Source organism: Salvelinus alpinus, chromosome 1 (genome assembly GCF_045679555.1).
Source record: "Salvelinus alpinus chromosome 1, SLU_Salpinus.1, whole genome shotgun sequence".
Lineage (NCBI taxonomy): Eukaryota > Metazoa > Chordata > Actinopteri > Salmoniformes > Salmonidae > Salvelinus > Salvelinus alpinus.
In genome coordinates this window covers 103,339,350-103,357,141 of record NC_092086.1, presented here as the reverse complement: position 1 = coordinate 103,357,141, position 17,792 = coordinate 103,339,350, and the positions used below count along the sequence as shown (strand labels likewise).

At 42.2% G+C, this 17,792-nt stretch overlaps 3 protein-coding genes across 7 annotated transcripts in view; 2 read left to right on the top strand and 1 right to left on the bottom strand.

Moving 5' to 3' along the window:
• The window catches only part of LOC139537350 (protein strawberry notch homolog 1-like), a 33,949-nt gene extending 26,948 nt beyond the window's left edge, over positions 1–7,001 (bottom strand). For 2 of the 4 annotated variants that reach the window (XM_071338569.1, XM_071338585.1), the window contains exon 1: positions 6,800–6,938. In XM_071338569.1, coding sequence (XP_071194670.1) covers positions 6,800–6,832 — 33 coding nt within the window. In that variant the 5' untranslated portion in view covers positions 6,833–6,938. Of the gene's footprint in view, positions 1–6,799 lie in introns of all 4 variants that reach the window. The other 2 variants (XM_071338575.1, XM_071338591.1) reach the window with 2 other exon arrangements.
• Positions 7,002–9,126: 2,125 nt separating this feature from the next.
• LOC139537332 (N-lysine methyltransferase KMT5A-A-like) lies at positions 9,127–15,274 on the top strand. 2 transcript variants are annotated; one of them, XM_071338523.1, is made up of 7 exons: positions 9,127–9,394; positions 11,089–11,245; positions 11,680–11,962; positions 12,689–12,776; positions 13,705–13,764; positions 13,961–14,151; positions 14,341–15,274. In XM_071338523.1, the coding sequence occupies exons 1-7, from the start codon at positions 9,386–9,388 to the stop codon at positions 14,549–14,551; spliced, it is 999 nt and encodes a 332-aa protein (XP_071194624.1). In that variant the 5' UTR covers positions 9,127–9,385; the 3' UTR covers positions 14,552–15,274. The 2 variants fall into 2 exon arrangements, with proteins under 2 accessions (XP_071194624.1, XP_071194634.1); XM_071338533.1 differs by having other exon boundaries at positions 9,148–9,394; positions 11,683–11,962.
• Positions 15,275–16,336: 1,062 nt separating this feature from the next.
• On the top strand, positions 16,337–17,786 carry snrnp35 (small nuclear ribonucleoprotein 35 (U11/U12)). Its single transcript, XM_071338512.1, has 2 exons — positions 16,337–16,478; positions 16,572–17,786. The coding sequence occupies exon 2, from the start codon at positions 16,603–16,605 to the stop codon at positions 17,563–17,565; it is 963 nt and encodes a 320-aa protein (XP_071194613.1). The 5' UTR covers positions 16,337–16,478; positions 16,572–16,602; the 3' UTR covers positions 17,566–17,786.
• The last annotated feature ends 6 nt before the right edge of the window (positions 17,787–17,792 follow it).

The following is a 17,792-nucleotide window of genomic DNA, read 5'->3' as shown; positions in this document are numbered from 1 at the left end:
AGACTCAACCTACTTTCTATCTTTGTATAAAATGTCTATGCACTCTGTTATCTGGGCTTTTTCTGGAGGTTCTCTATGAGCCGAAGGAACGAGACCGTATACGCTTGTACCAGATATCTTTACTCTTAAATAAAGCTGTCGCTTGTCATACAATTTACCACCTTGTCCGAATCGATCCTTGACCGGCTCGCCCTTCTCCATATCCAATTATCAACAGAAACATGGTAAGCAGAGGATGGTTATCTAGATACCCGGTCCAGAGTGGTTGATGTGGATGTGAGGGGGCGAGTTGGTGAAAGGACGGTTCACGGAGGACAGGTGAAATCTTTTGGGGGGGAGGACAGCAGTTCTGCTCAGCTCGAGAAACTGATCTCCTGGTCGACCATAAATAAGGTAAGCAAGACCTGTTAAATCAAACTTTGCATATTGTCGTATAGTTCTTCCAAATTTTGATCAGTGGTACCGAGTCTGGGTAAGAATTCTTGTTTAAATTTATGAGCATAGATGACATGTGAACGACAGTGAAGTGAACATATGTGGGAATAATTTGTAAGTCTTAAGCGCTATTATATAGTCCGGCTTGTGACCGGTGAGGAATAGGCTTAATTTGTGTTAAAAGCGCTATTATATAGTCCGGCTTGTGACCGGTGAGGAATAGGCTTAATGTGATAAAAAGATCTATTCGTATAGTCCGGCTTGTGACCGGTGAGGAATATAGTAAGCACTATTCAATAGTCCGGCTATTCAGTCGGTGAAGGGTAGGCTTAAAATTGGGATAGGCACTATTCAATAGTCCGGCTATTCAGCCGGTGAAGGATAGGCTTGTTCCATCCCCATTCATATAGTCCGGCTGTGACCAGTGACGAGTGGGGTAAAGTTTGTCAAGACCTATTAGTATGGTCCGGCTTGTGTCCGGTGAGGAGTAGGCTAGACTTATTCAATAGTCCAGGCGATTGTCCGGTGAAGAATAGTCTATTTGTGTTTGTAGGCGCCAGGTTGAAAAATGTTCAATGTTTAAGTGTAATGTTTCCAATGTCTAAAGTCTAAGTGTTCAACGTCTAAAGGGTAATGTTCATAGTGGGAAAAATGTAAATGTTTAATGTATACATGTAAAAAAAAAAATTGGATCCTGGATTTTATCCAGTGACGGGCTAAGTACAGTCGGATAGTCAAACATATACACTGATATACACACACACATTACCAAAACTATTCTGTACTAAATTCCACTGCATTAAAATAAAATATGACGACCCCAAATACTCCAAAGCTAAAATTTAACGATTTTCTAGATCAGAAGATACAAGACAAGTAAGGGGGAAAAGAACAAGACTGGAAGAGTGGCACCCCAGTTCTTTTGGTATGTCTAGATATGGCATGGAACACGAATGTAGGTGTAACCTTTTGACCTATTTTCATTGCATTTTCATGTGGTTTGATCACCCACAGGGAAATGTAGTGAGGATAATGAAATCGTGGTCATTTGGAATACTAATTTTGAGATAATAGAGTTTATAACTCTTGACCATAATTGCAATTAACCACAGAGGAGTCAGGTTTCTGGTTTTAAACATTGGCTATGACGGTTTTGAATGGGCTGTTATTGAATTGGTTTGAACAGGAGATATTTTAAGCCTATAGGGCATGGAAATAAAAGTGATAGAGAGCTTATTAGTAAAGAAAGGAATTTATATGGTTAGCATTTGTTTTGGCCATAAGAAGATAGAGATAGGTTTATTAAGGTTATGTAAGGACTTTAGAGATTGACACTATAAGACATGTTGTTAATTTTAAATCCATGATTTTAGATAAAGTCAAAACAGTGAGACACTTAGTTAATGTTTGGGACCAAGCTACAGACAGATAAGGGAAAGGGCAGACAGAGTGGCCCTCCCCGCACTGCTGAGACCTTGAAGGTTTGAGAGCAGAGAAGGGAGTTTTGGAAGGGGGCGCCAGGACAGAGATAACAGAATGGGTAGATAACAGTTACTGAATGGAGACAAAAGGGAGAATTGGACATGTGGAAAATGAAAGGGGCGCTCCTACATAATAATGTAGAACATAAGAATATTTTACTAAGTCATTATTTAGAATAGGTAAGGTTGATACCTGGCCAGAGCCAGGTATCAAACGGGGGAGGGGTACATTGTGGTCTAGGATAGGATGGGGCCTATTGGATAATAAACTAATTTAAAATTTAAAATTACTAGCTAACAAATGGGTATAGAAGTTAAATATATAATCAGATAAAACAAATGAGAAACTGTTTGTTAACCAAACCTGTATGTCCAAGATTTTATGCATTACAGATGAATTAAAGGAGAAGGTGATTCACTCGACCTGGGGGCATATCGCACTTGGAGGGTGAGACACACTGACACTGCCGAATGATCACAGAGTTAAGGAGAAGAACTGTTGCTAATAAAGCTCAGGGGTCAACTCCTTAATGAAGAATTCCCTGACCCCGACCTTTCCTCACTGTGTACGTTCATAGAAGTGAAAGTGTTGCTTGATCTCTAGCTGATGATGTGTTCTCTGGGAGAGGATGGGGCTTTACAGGACTGTTTGTGGTCCTGAGCTGTCTGTTTAGGATACGATGGGGATGTTACCATCACAGTACTGCCAGAACCACCACCAGTTTCGACGGACCAGGGTTCAGCCGGCCTCCTCCACCACTTCAAGACCAAGTCCCACACCACCACCTAAGCTCTCCAATCTGGTACAGGTAATAAATGTAAAAGACATCTCAGATAGTGAACAATTGGGGACTGAAACTGGTTATGAGGAAAGGGAGAATATGTGGTTGGCCTACAAAACAATAAATAGAAAGGACTGTGTCGTATGTGGACATGCCAGACCTATTCTGACTGCTCACCCATTTGCCCTAAGTAATGGGGAAAGTTGGATGTGCATATTGGAAAGTTTAAGCCAAATTCAACCCTGTGTAAAACTCTGAGTCTTGTGTTCCCAGAAGTCCCTCCCCAGAAGACACCATGGGGGGTTAAGGCATATGGGGGATATTACAGCTGTAACACTGGTACAGGTAGGGGTATAGACTATGGGAGGCTCCCTACTGCTACCTGCATCACTAATGCCACTATTAACTGGAGGTGTTGCTGATGTATGGTGGATGTGTGGACCTGCCAGGCGATTGACCCCATTTTGAAAGGAAATTGTCGTTGCACAGGTGCTTTGGCCAGTCTGATACCACCATTGCCTATTATTGAGGTTATAGCTAACCAACTTCTGGGAGTTGCACATGACACAGAGACTCGGTACCAACCCAGGAGACGGCAGAACCGTGACGCTCCTTGGTCCGAGGGTACAGATAACATGCACACCAACCTGTTGGGGTCCCAATAGGGGTCCCCCCACGAATTCCAGGCATTAAACAGAAATGATGGTCTGTGGCATCTGATGCCCACCATTGGCCCAGCTATTGGTGATACTAAACAAAATGCCTGGATCAATTATCTTTAATATAATCAACAATGATTTGTCAACTACACCCACACTGCACTTAGGGGGATGGCTGAACAATTAGATGCCACCTCTCGAACTGCTAGACAGAATAGACTAGCACTAGACATGATACTGGCCAACCAGGGAGGTGTATGTAAAATGATTGGAGAACAGTGTTGCACGTTTGTCCCTAACAATACTAGTCCGGATGGGAGCATTTCAAAAAGCTCTGAGTGGGTTGGCAAGGTTATCGGTGGAGATGGAGGGTCTTGCAGGTGTGGAGGAGAGTGGACTGTTCCCCTGGCTGGGTGGTTGGTTTGGTAAGTACACTACAATTTTTTTAGTCATTTTGCCAGTAATGATGGTTACTGGCACTACAATGATGGTTGCTGGATTTCTGACTCTAGTTGTTGTTTTTCTTATGCTCATGTGCTGTGCTGCCTGTATCATGCCTTGGTTGAAGAAGTCTGTTACAGATCTGGCAAGGACCTCGGGTATGATGCCGTTGCTTGATGCTCCAGTTGGAGAGGCTGATACGGAATCAAGCTTTCGCAGGAGAGTGGGCCTGACAGAGGAGGACCCTTGGTTTGCTGTAGTTGATGTTGTCGAATGAATAAAAAAATGATGTTTGTCCTCCCTGTTGTGAAGGTTTGAAGTTCCCGGGTGGCGACGAGCCCACCTGGTACAGGTTGTATAGAGGGATGAACCTGAGGGTTTAACATTTTCTCGTTTTTTGGTTACTAATGTGTGGTTGGCCACTCCAGGTGTAGTTATTGGAGTGGTCTCCTTTTTGGTCCTTGCTCATTTACGACTCAACTTACATTGATGCTATTGGTGTCCCTAGGGGGTGCCAGATGAATATAAACTGGTGGACCAAGTGGCAGCTGGGCTTGAATCTTCTGTTTGTTGGTGGTGCACAGTTAATAAAAATGTGGACCGAATCAATTACATTCATTTTAATGTTCAGAAACTAGGCAATTGGACTCAACAAGGCTTTGAGGCGGTACATGGCCAATTGGAGGCTACCAGCTTGATGGCCTTCCAAAACCGCATTGCAGTAGACATGCTACTCTCTGAGAAGGGAGGTGTATGCTCTATGTTTGGTGAACAGTGTTGCACCTTTATACCTAACAACACTGCCACTGATGGTAGTCTGACCATTGCCTTAGAAGGCTTGAGGACTCTTAATGGTAAGATGAAATCCCATTCTGGTGTAGACACCTCCATGTGGGATTCCTGGATGGATGCTTTTGGGAAATATAAAACCCTGGTGTCCTCAATTTTGGTTTCTATCTCAGTGTTTGCAGCCATTTTGGTTTTGTGTGGTTGCTGTTGCATACCATGCATTCGTTCACTCACCACTAGGGTCATATCTAAAGCCATTGACCCAACAAGCCCTTCCCAGATGTTTCCTCTTTTAGGGGATGAAGGCCCTCCATCTTTTGAGGACAACAACATGCCTGCTGCTTTTACCTTCTTCTAGTTTATGTCACGTCTCTTAGGAGACGTGAAGAGAGGGCATATGAAACTTTCTCTTCAAGAAAGTTTCTGCATATAATACTCCTGCTTGATCCCAAGTTTATGTCACGTCTCTTTGGAGACGTGAAGAGAGGGAATCAAAACTTTCTCTCTGAGAAAGTTTCCCTGGTTGTTTACTTTTGCTTTTCTTACTTTTACTATGTTTATGTCACGTCTCTTAGGAGACGTGAAGAGAGGGAATCAAAACTTTCTCTCTGAGAAAGTTTCCCTGGTTGTTTACTTTTGCTTTTCTTACTTTTACCTAGTTTATGTCACGTCTCTTTGGAGACGTGAAGAGAGGGAATCAAAACTTTCTCTCTGAGAAAGTTTCCCTGGTTGTTTACTTTTGCTTTTCTTACTTTTACCTAGTTTATGTCACGTCTCTTTGGAGACGTGAAGAGAGGGATTTGTAATAAATACCATTTAAAATAACACAAGCATATTGCTATTACATTGTTATAACTAACTTCTTTCTAAGCAGGGTTTCTCACACACCCAGAGACAGATGGCTGACACAGAACATTCATAAACACTGATAAGAAAAGGGTGCAGACACACACACATACCCAAGGACGGAGGGCTGACTACGCACACACAAAATCTCCTGTTTAGCTGAACATTTGATAACAAAGAACTTTTGCTATAAGACTCAGAAGGATGACGCCCAGCTCATCAGGACCAATCTGAGAAGACAACAACCTGTCCAGAACCAACCAGAGGACAAGAACTTCCAGACTCAACCTACTTTCTATCTTTGTATAAAATGTCTATGCACTCTGTTATCTGGGCTTTTTCTGGAGGTTCTCTATGAGCCGAAGGAACGAGACCGTATACGCTTGTACCAGATATCTTTACTCTTAAATAAAGCTGTCGCTTGTCATACAATTTACCACCTTGTCCGAATCGATCCTTGACCGGCTCGCCCTTCTCCATATCCAATTATCAACAGTGTACACACTTAAATGTAATGTGTAGATCCAGGTGTATGATCTTGAGAACTTGCCTGGTTACAAAGTGACTCAGACCCCGGCACGTGTTTGCACTGACCGACTCCCTAGTCTCAACTTCCTGGTGTGACGTGGTTGCTCGCTAATGTCAAATCGAACAACGTGTTCTAAACAGCTTATTAGGCAAAGACAGTCAAATTATGAATAGGCCAGCTAGGAAACCCACACCCTCTAAAAAAAGTTAACAGCATTACAATATTCGTAGACTCACTGTGTGGCAATATTAGCTAACTAACGTTAGTTAACTAGCTAGCATGCCTCCAACTAAATTGACCATTAATAACAGTTAACGTTATAGTAACTGTCCACAATTTATAAGTAAAGTTACTATCGAATCAACAAACATCGATATGCAACTGTTTTTGTGGGAAACATTTGTTTGCATGCAACATAACTAACGTTAGCTTGGCTGTTAGCTAGCTTGCTGGATAACCAAGTTAGCTGGCTAACCCCTATGAATTTAAACTACACTCAGCAAATCAATGTAACGTTACTGAAAGACAACCCCATATAAAGCAGTCGCTAGCATTATTAGCCATAGCTAATGTATCTACAATAACAATAAATAGTTCGCTAGCTGCTATTAGTAATGTTACAAGAGTATTTAGCTACCCAAAGTTAGTTAGCGCAAGTTACCCTAGTTAGCTAGCTAATATCAAATTAAGATGTTTTGGTGTTATGTTCAGTCACAGTTACTAACGTTAGCTAGCTACTGTACAGTAAGTTAGACGCTAACAGCTAAAGGTAACTGCCATGAATTGAAAGAGGACACCAAAATACAATTTCACGAAAGCAACATGTCACAGCCTCACTTTTACTGTGATCCTCGGCAAATCCTCAAGCATTTTCAGACATTTGTGCCTGGTAACAACACTCACTTATCAGTGAACGGGCGTTTCGTTAATCGCTGCCTTAACGGGGGATATTACCCTCTTCGCTCCTCTGTTTTCTAACCACCTTCCGCCATCTTTACCAAGCAGCCAGTCGAGCATTGGTCACGTGACGTTTAACCCGAGCGCTGGAATTTTCAGTCGAGAATTCTTTCTGCTCCGTCGATAAAAAAGTATTTCTAAATGGCCGCGGGGCGTCCGTTGGCGATCACCAATCGATAAAGAAAATAATGTTGGCATTTCAAGCATAATTTTTTAAACCTTTACAGTCCAGAAACAGAGCGCTAAAACCGTGTCACGTGACCACGTGAGGTCTTTGAAGGAAGTGATGTCTAGCACACGTTTTGCAACATATGTAATTTGGAACCCCCATGTTGGTAAGGTCAATATATATATATAAATAAATAAAACTCATTGGTAAGGTCAGGGCAAAACGTTAGCCGGTCTTTATTAGAGGTCTGTGTGTCATGATTTCAAATCATAAAGTCAATTCAAATGTCTACTCTGTATGTTTTTATACTGCATAAATCAATCAATAGTAACCCAGTCTAGACCAGAGAGAGAGAGAAGCAGCACAAAGCAAGGAAAATCTCCCTGGAAAGTACAAACCTTGAGAGGAACCAGACTCAGATGGGGACCACTCAGGCTTTTCAATTCATGCTCTTACTAGCAGCAATAATAAACAGATAAATATATATGATTCATAATCAAATAATATTTTACACAATCATTAAATGTAATACCTTTTAAGTAAAAACATTTGGCAGTGTGAAAAGTTTGCCTAGAAATAAAAAATGAAAACAAAATATAAAAGCCACAAACAGAACATGACACACCTGAACACAAATATACAGAGAGCAAGAGAGAGATATGACTATGAATTTGACTATGTACAGACCTGGCTCTCAAGAGAAGACAACATGCCCACAATGAGGTGGAAACTGAGCTGCACTTCCTAACCTCCTGCCAAATGTATGACCATATTAGAGACACATATTTCCCTCAGATTACACAGACACACAAAGAATTCGAAAACAAATCAAATTTAGATAAAACCCCATATCTATTGGGTGAAATACCAGTGTGCCATCACAGCAGCAAGATGTGTGACCTGTTGCCACAAGGGAAACCAGTGAAGAACAAACACCATTGTAAATACAACCTATATTTATGTTTATTTATTTTCCCTTTTGTTCTTTAACTATTTGCACATCATTACAACACTGTATATATACATAATATGACTTTTGAAATGAATATTCTTCTGGAACCTTTTTCAGTGTAATGTTTACTGTACATTTTTTATTGTTTATTTCAATTTTGTTTATTATCAATTTCACTTGCTTTGTCAATGTAAACATATATTTCCTATGCCAATAAAGCCCTTAAATTGTAATTTAATTGAATTGAGGTAGAGCATTTACACAGTTTAGTCAGATTCTGTAAAATGATTCTTTTCATTAGGGGATTTGTTGGTCAATTTCTTCAACAAATGATCAAACATACATTAGTAATGGAAAGGAAACACAGACTCTTTGTTTAAGTATTAAAAAATACTCCTTTAGTAATATAATTTGTAGGTAGAAGTTGGTAAAGAGTACAGTATAACAGTATATTATATTTTCTCCCTAAGTTCTGCAAAATGTCTAAGACATCCTCTAACTCATATAGCCTCCCAAATCCCCTTACGTAACTTTCTCTGGCAACAACATTTTAATAAATCTAACCTCCCCCTGACAGCAGGAACCATCTTATCAGCAAGTAAAAACTCAGAAGTGGGTTTGACCGAAACTTGACCTTTCATCACAAGTATAGGGTCATGACAAGGTGAACGAGTGTAAGCATCTTCAGACAGGTGGCTATTTTCATCAGGTCTGTGGCAGCCTTGTGTTCTCAGAAAACCAGATAACCACGGTGGGATCCAGACAGGAGGAGTCTGAATGTAGACGCCTTCTGATAGTGTCTGAAGGTCACAACACTCAAAACAGGTTTAAACACACACAGAGGTCTCCTGAAGAGGAGACCTTACAGTTTATCATAACATAATTTATTTACCCTTTAAAAGGTATACGGCCTTGGTTTAACGCTCTTTAGATTTTTTTGAATGATGATTGATGATAATGATTAATGTTGATTAAGAAAAACAAATGCTTTGTGTGAAAGCTCTCGGGAAGCCAACTCCCCGAAACACTGTCAGACAGCGCCTCCTGCTGACTTTATGTTATAACTACAGTCACAAATGTTCACATGGACCCTCAAGAGAATGAGTTACAATAAAAGATGGCGGAGGGAAGGAACCGTGGAAATTATATGGGCTGAATAATTTCAAAGCAAAACATACAAAAAAGTATCCTTTGTGGAGACGGAGGAGAGTGTACAAAGGCAGAGGAGAGATGACTGTTGTGTGACGCAGGGGACATACGGCTGTTGGATATTTTTTTTTACTGCAACAGAAGAGTGGACCGAAAGCCTTTCGCATAAAAAGACAAAAAACTAAATAAGACAGAAATGAACGGGGTACGTTGGCTGTAGCTAGCATGGTTAGCCAGCTAACCTAGCTGTATATGTTATCCTCCCTAACCCGGCACTAGCTAGCTACTCTATCGGTTGAATTAGCGAATGGTCGAAATTAAAAGTTAGTCGCTTTCAGTGGGCAAGAATTTGTAACTGAATTATCCAGTCACGTTTTGCATGTTCTCGAAAACAGCCTTATCACAATTTAATGTGATAAGTGAAGGGATTCAGCTAACAACTATGGAGCCCGTATAGGTGCATCAAAACTGGGACCGAGACTGAAAATCAGCTTCTATCTCAAGGCCATCAGAATGTTAAATAGTCACCACTAGCCAGCCTCTGCCCAGTACCCTGACCGTAGTCACTGTTAATAGCCAGCTACCACCCGGTACTTACCCTGCACCTTAGAGACTGCTGCCCTATATCCATAGTCATTGAACGCTGGTCACTTTATAACATGTTTACATACTGTTTTACCCACTCAATATCTATATACTGTATTCTAGTCAAGGCTCATCCTATATAACCACAGCTGTACACACTTTCTATTAATATACTGTGTATATATATATATACACACACACCATTGAGCGTACAAATAATTAGGAATACCTTCCTAATATTGAGTTGCACCCCTTTCGCCCTCAGAACAGACTCAATTCGTTGGGTATGGACTCTACAAGGTGTCAAAGCATTCCTTAAAGATGCTGGCCCATGTTGACTCCAATACTTCCAACAGTTGTGTCAAGTTGGCTGGATGTCCTTTGGGTGGTGGACCATTCTTGATACACACAGTAAACGGTTGAGTGTGAAAAACCCAGCAGCGTTTGCAGTTCTTGACACTCAAACCGGTGCGCCTGGCACCTACTATCATACCCCGTTCAAAGACACTTAATTAAATATTTTGTCTTGCCCATTCACGCTCTGAATGGCACACATACACAATCCCATGTCCAAAGGTTTAAATCCTTCTTTAACCTGTCTCCTCTCCTTCATGTACACTGATTGAAGTGGCATTAGCAGGTGACGTCAATAAGGGATCATAGCTTTCACTTGGTCAGTCTGTCATGGGAAGAGCAGGTGTTCTTAATGTTATTGTTCATTTTCATATTATTATTTTATAACTTGTTTTGTAAATTTACACCCTTTTCTCCCCAATTTCGTGATATTACGATCTTGTCTCATCGCTGCAACTCCCCAACAGGCTCGGGAGAGGCGAAGGTCAAGTCATGTGTCCTCTGAAACATGACCTGCCAAACCTCGCTTCTTAACACCCGCTCGCTTAACCAGGAAGCCAACCGCACCAATGTGTTGGAAGAAACCCTCCCTTAATCCGGACAACGCTGGCCCAATTGTGCGCCGCCCTATGGGACTCCCGGTCACGGCCGGTTATAACACAGCCTGGGATCAAACCCCAGGCCCCAGGCTGTAGTGACGCCGCAACACTGCGATGCAATGCCTTCAGTCTGCTCCACCACTCGGGGAGGCCCCGTTCTGATATTTCTTCATTTATTTTTGTAATATGTGTGTATTGCTAGATATTACTGCACAGTTGGATCTAGAAACACAAGCATTGTACTGCACCTGTGATAACATCTGCAAATCCGTGTACACAACCAATAAACTTTGATTTGACAGTCGCACACACATACACAAAACAACAAATAATTGATGGCGTCCACCTCTTTCTTTGACAGGACATGTTACTAAACAGCCACTCCATCACTCTCCGAAACCAGAACCACAGCAAGTCCAAATCACCTGACCTTGATGAGATGACCATCAAACTCATACAGGAGGGAAAGTACACTGGACGCTGCTCTATACAGAATGATGCACAGAGGCAAGGTGACGGTATGTAGTGTGTAGTAGCCTGATCATTTAACTACTGCAGTGCATTCACGTCCTACTCTTTCTATTATGCTGTTCTGCTTGATCAGTTATCTTGTTGAGTGTGCAACAGATCTTGTTGATTAATCCACTCAAGTTGCAAGTGTTTGATCAATGTATTGTATAGAATTGAAAAGGCCTTGATCAATGTGTTAATTCATTGTAGAGGCATTTATTGGCATTGTGAATGCTGAGTAGGTCAACTTAAAAGGTTTGTTAAGAGGTTGGCTTCATCAGGATCCATCACTTCACCCCTCCTTTATAAGTCACACCTTATCACAAGTAAGAAGGAGCTGGGGGATTTGGTCTGAGCAGCATCTCAACAGTTTAAAGTGGTTTCCCCTCCTCATTTTACATTGATGTTCTTAAGCAGACTCCTCTCTGCTTTCCCCACCCAGCAGCCAGGAAACTGAATTCAGAGGCGGCATTCGTCCTGAAGCTGGCGGATCGTGAGGAGAGCCACAGCCAACGGCCCTGCAGGACAGAAGAGCACCAGGCCCCCCAGCAGCTTCTCCACTTCTCCCCAGTCTCCTGCCTCCACGCCCCATCCGAGCACTCCTCCCCTCCTGCCCCCAGTAACATCACCCACACCCTCCTCGCCAACAACACCGCCGCTCACCTCGCCAACCAGAGGAGGGACATCCGACGCAAGGCCAAAGGAAAGAAGTCAACACTTAGAATGTAAGCTACTACTGGATATCAGCAAAAATAAATCTGGTGTTTTCATACCTTGGGATGTCGTAAATGCATGCACTAATCTGGAGCATGTAGATCATTAAGTAAAAGGGTGTATTTGGATTGAGACTGGTGAACTGCACATAGGTACACATGGGAGAAGTGCCAACTATCTGGAGTACACTAAACTGAACTTGAGGTAGTGGAAGCTTGGGTACTTGTGTTTTTCTGCTTTCAACAATGCCTACCTTGTTGACTTGCCAAACAGAATCCATTAGTCAAAACCTGTTTGGCAAGAAAGTTACAGATTTGCTGAAGTAGAAACAGGCTAGCACCCATATACCAATCTATTTGTGACCTTACTGTCTAAAATCTTGATTTTCAATTTTATAATTGATGTACCAGAAAGGGCTGCAAATCTCTGTTGTGTTTCTGTTGGACACATTGTGCTTCTGTTGGACACATTGTGCTTCTGTTGGACACATTGTGCTTCTGTTGGACACATTGTGCTTCTGTTGGACACATTGTGCTTCTGTTGGACACATTGTGCTTCTGTTGGACACATTGTGCTTCTGTTGGACACATTGTGCTTCTGTTGGACACATTGTGCTTCTGTTGGACACATTGTGCTTGTTTATTCACTTTCACAAAAACGTGGTCATGGCTCATATGTACCCATAGATTTAAAAATGGTATTGATTGTTAATGTCAGTTCATACGTTTCCTTTCCAGGGCAGAGAGCGGAAATTCCCAAAACCGCAAAGTAACAGACTACTATCCTATAAGGAGAAGCTCCAGGAAAAGCAGATCAGAGCTGAAGGTGAGTGTAAAGGGCATGTATTACCGTGTAACACTAAAACATCGACCAATATCATGCTGTTGTTATTAAGCAGTGTCCTGTAAAGAGTATTGAAAGATAAACAAAGCTAGTGTGGAATGAGAACCTAGTTGTTTGAACACCAGTCATTCTGTTTTATCAGTCGCTCAGGGTTCATAAGGTCAGGAAAAGTCATGTAATTTTAAAATGTAATTTTCCAGCCCTGCAAAATGATCAAATCTGAAAAGTTTTGGGAAAGTCATGGAAATTAATTTAATCATTTCTGTTAATGTAATTTATTTACGCTCATTTTAAAAATGTTTGATTAATCAAACAAAAATCAACATATCAGCCAGGATCGCAATGACAATTTAGCGTGTCTGTGTTTGCGCACATCACCTGCATGCCATTAAGTTGTTTGATGCAGTGTTTCTGTTGCAGTCATTTAGCCATTTTAGAATTAGGCTGTAACGTAATAAAATGTGGAAAAGGGGAAGGGGTCTGAATACTTTCCAAATCCACTGTATGTCTGCCTCGCCGCTCACAGAATGGAATTTGCAACACAACAAGCTCCTGGGTTTTTAAAGTGTTCAAATGTTTTCGACCCACAATGTAATTGTTCTGAACCGCAACCCATCCCCCGGGGTGAAAGAATGTGTTCAGGCCACTCGCCAGCTGATTTTCAGAGGAAACACTGGTTTGAGGGCTTTTTGTTTGTTTATTTATCAACAAGGATTTGGTATGTTTTGACCAAACTAAATATTAAACAAAGCTGACTTTTTTATGTTTGCAGTGTAACTTTGTTCTTCCTAAATGGAAAAGGTTCATAAAATGTATAAGATGATGGCATTAGCAACTATAAGGACTTGTGTTCTTCAATTAGTCTTATGACAGTGATCATTACATGTCCTCTGTGCTTGTCTTCTCATAGTGTGAACAAAAGAAACACATCGATGATCTGATCATAAATGGGGTCGAGGAAGGAATGGAGGTACACTCATTGATCACAGCTTCTGAAACTTCACTATCAGACTGGCATGTTTATTTACAGACATGAAATGCATCTCACACGCAATGTCCCCCCCTCCCCTGATTATTTAGAAATGGTTTGTTACCTTTTTTTAGCTTGTCATTGACTTTTAGACTATATTGTATTCCAATATCTGAGTGAAATATATCTGGTTCAGGTGCAGCATATTGAGGGGAAGGGTCGAGGAGTGTTTGCCACCCAGTGTTTCCAGAAGGGCCAGTATGTAGTGGAGTACCATGGAGACCTGCTGCAGATCACCGACGCCAAAACAAGGGAGGCCGAATACACTCTCAACCCTACCACCGGCTGCTACATGTACTACTTTCAGTATATCTGCAAAACCTACTGGTAGGTCAAAACACTTCCTCTTTTATGTGTGTGGCATCTCTGGCATAGCCGCATAGCAATTTCAGTGTTCTCAATGTTTGCAGCACTAATGCAGTCTGTTTTAGTTTCATGATACAATAACTTTTCAACCATACCCAACGTGTTAGATTAACTTAATACCAGCGTTCTTTCAATTGCTTCTCCCTCTAGTGTGGACGCCACGAAAGAAACGGGTCGCATGGGCCGTCTGATCAACCACAGTAAGAACGGCAACTGTCAAACCAAACTCCATGATATCAACGGGATACCTCACCTCATCCTGGTGGCATCGCGAGACGTCGATGAGGGCGAGGAGCTGCTCTACGACTACGGCGACCGCAGCAAATCTTCCATCGCATCCCACCCCTGGCTTAAACATTGATGGAGACAGCTCAAAGAAGAATGCTAACAACACCATGGTTTCTTAATAGATCGTTTTTTTTATGTAAAAATTGCCTTAGCAACAGAATGTGTTAGCACATTTTTTTCAGAGAGGGAAATGGGCGTGTGTGTGCGCACAACCTAGGAGGAGGCAGTTTAGAGGATTGGTTAGGTTATAGTGACTTAAACACATTTAGATCCAGATACATCTTCTAAAAATTTGCCGACATCAATACTTTTTAATATATTTATCCGTCTATATGAAACATGCTAGATTTTTCCAGCACATTTCTTTTTGTATATTTTGTATTACTGGTAGACCAGTGCTTCCACGGCATGCAGGTTGTAGTTTAGTGTAATGCATTTTTATACAAAGTTTTTCATAATCGGATGTATAGTAGTTAGTTGCTCAGCAATAATTATATTTATGGTGCCAGAGCCCTTTCTGATTGATGCAGAAATATGAGATGCAAACTTATGAGCCCTCTTGAAAAGTTTCCAAAAACTGGAATATGATTCCAACCATTGAAACTTACAATATTTGAAATGTAAATTTTATGCCATGTTAATTAGAGTTGTTTTATAAACTTGAACAAATCTGTACCCATCTTAACACACAAAACTGTACAAATGTCCACAAACAAATGCTCCACAAGGAAGTATTTAAATACATATGTATGCTGGGGTGGAGGCATTGTTGAATAAACATGTTTTATGCAAAGTATATTTTTTCTCTATTTTATTACTTGTATTACTACTGTCCTGAGAGCATCAGACAGATCACCTCTGTTATTTGATGTGATGATTGCATGAGGTTGTCCTTCCCTGAAACACATTGATATAAAAGGTTTTATAAATACACGGTTTAAAGGCACAGTAACACCTGTTTCTATTTAAAAACAACGTCTATAGAAGGACTGGCTTTACGGGGTGGGCTTGTTCATAGGTGTCACCAAGAGAAGTTCTGTGATGGTCGGGAAGGGAAATGGCGAGAATTGTGGACGAAATGGAAGAAATAGAGAAAAGGTAGTAGAAGCAACAGCTGTGCTGGAGTGTGATCAATATGGATGACCGTGCTGATGATATGGAGTGGGAGGATGAGGGTCAAGGATCTGAATGGTCTAGTGGAAAGAAAGGAAGAAGAGGGATCATACTGAAAGCAGTGGAGAGTCTAGTGTAGAAAGCAAAAAGGTCAAGGTAGGACAAAAGAGTAATAATGTGTCCGAGTGAATGGTTTGATGAGATCACTAGGACTCATTTACAACCTCTCCGTCTAACTAATGCCGTATAGAAAGAGAGAGCCCAGTTCATTGGAAATGGTAGGTTGCTAATATTTTGTCGGAGCCAGGCTCAGCAAGGGAATATTCTGCAAATAGAAAGCTTAATGGGAAGATTAAAAGCAATGTACCTGGAGCTTATGCTAGGTTGAGGTGAGTCGTCACTGGGGTCCCAATATCTATGTCCACAGATGATATTGAAGAAAATGTTAAGGGAGACAGAGTGACTAAGGCCAAAAGGTTGATCAGTAGGAAAGCGGGTCAAATAAGTAAAAGCTTATCAGTGATGCTGAGGTTTGAGAAAGTTTTGCCAGGAAAAGTACAGATAGGATTCCTTAGTTTCAATGTCAGAGAATTTTGAGGTTGTGGTAGAAGTTAGTAGAGATTTATTTTGTTTTTACTTGTATTTTTCATGGTAGTACAGAATTGGGCAGATCATGACTGATCGTACATTTCAGCACAGTAGGTGGCAGCATGTACTTTAAACGTTTGTTTGCGAACCGCCATGATATCGAAGAAGAAGAAAGCTGGCTTTACTGAGACACATTTCTTAACGGAACGTGCTGAATTAAAACATTTCCTACACGGACTGTTTTGAGTGAGGCACAATTCTTTAGATTCCGACTGGTGTCCGACTTGCAGCGACGTCTTGTAAGTAATGACCCACCCAAAAATGATCAGTAGCTATGTCGCAAACAAATGTGCATTTTATGTACCGTTTTTAAAACTATTTGTTTTTTTCAGCCACATTGTTTAGTGTCAGAGAAAGAGAGTTATGAACGACTGGAGTCCAGTGGCTAAAGTCTACGACCCTCTCAAGGCGGGCAGCATCGATGGCACAGACGTGGAGCCCCATGACCGGGCCGTCTGGAGAGCCATGGTCGCCCGCTACAAACCCAACAAAGCCGTGGTGGGGGACCCGCTCCTCACTCTATTCGTGGCCCGCTTGAACCCTCAAACAACGGAGGAGAAGCTGAATGAAGTGTTCTCCAATTACGGGGATATCCGCCGCCTGCGCCTGGTGAGGGACATAGTGACTGGGTTCTCTAAGGGATATGCCTTCGTTGAATACAAAGAGGAGAGGTCCGTGGTCAGGGCGAGGCGAGACGCCAACAAACTAGTGGTGGACCAAAGTGAGTTGTTTGTGGACTTCGAGCAGGAGAGAACCCTGAAGGGATGGGTACCTCGTCGGCTGGGCGGAGGGCAGGGGGGCAAGAAGGAGTCTGGTCAGCTGCGGTTTGGTGGGAAGGACAGACCCTTTCGCAAACCCATCAACCTTCCTGTCACCATGAACCAGGAATGGGGTGGCGGTGGCAGAGAGTGTGAGAGAGAGGAGCGCTACAGAGATGGGTCCCTGAGCCGTGAGAGAGAGACTGATTGGGGGAGTAGGGGGAGGAGAGATGACAGAGGGAGAGAGAGAGGTGTAGAAAGGGAGTACCACCGAGAGAGGAGGGATAGGAGTTATGAGAGGGAGTCGACGAGGGAGCGGGAGTCGACGAGAGAGCGGGAGTCGACGAGGGAGCGGGAGTCGACGAGGGAGCGGGAGTCGACGAGAGAGCGGGAGTCGACGAGGGAGCGGGAGTCGACGAGAGAGCGGGAGTCGACGAGAGAGCGGGAGTCGACGAGGGAGCGGGAGTCGACGAGGGAGCGGGAGTCGACGAGAGAGAGATGTGACAGGAGAGAGAGGGATGACAGAAGACACAGGGATGATAAGTACAGACACAGAGACAGGAGATGAAACTCAGTGGTCCCTCTGACATCTGAAAGGATGCATGGGTGGAGCAAGTATTACAAAAACGTTTTGACTACATTGGTCTTTTTTTCCTCCACCTGGTTGGTGTGGACAGGTGATGTCATCACACCCATTTCTTCACTGTAACCTTCTGCTGGCCTGGCTCAGCAGGGTGTTATTATCTACCTGTTGTTCTTTATGCACTGAATAAAGTTTCTTTTACAGTCTGTTTT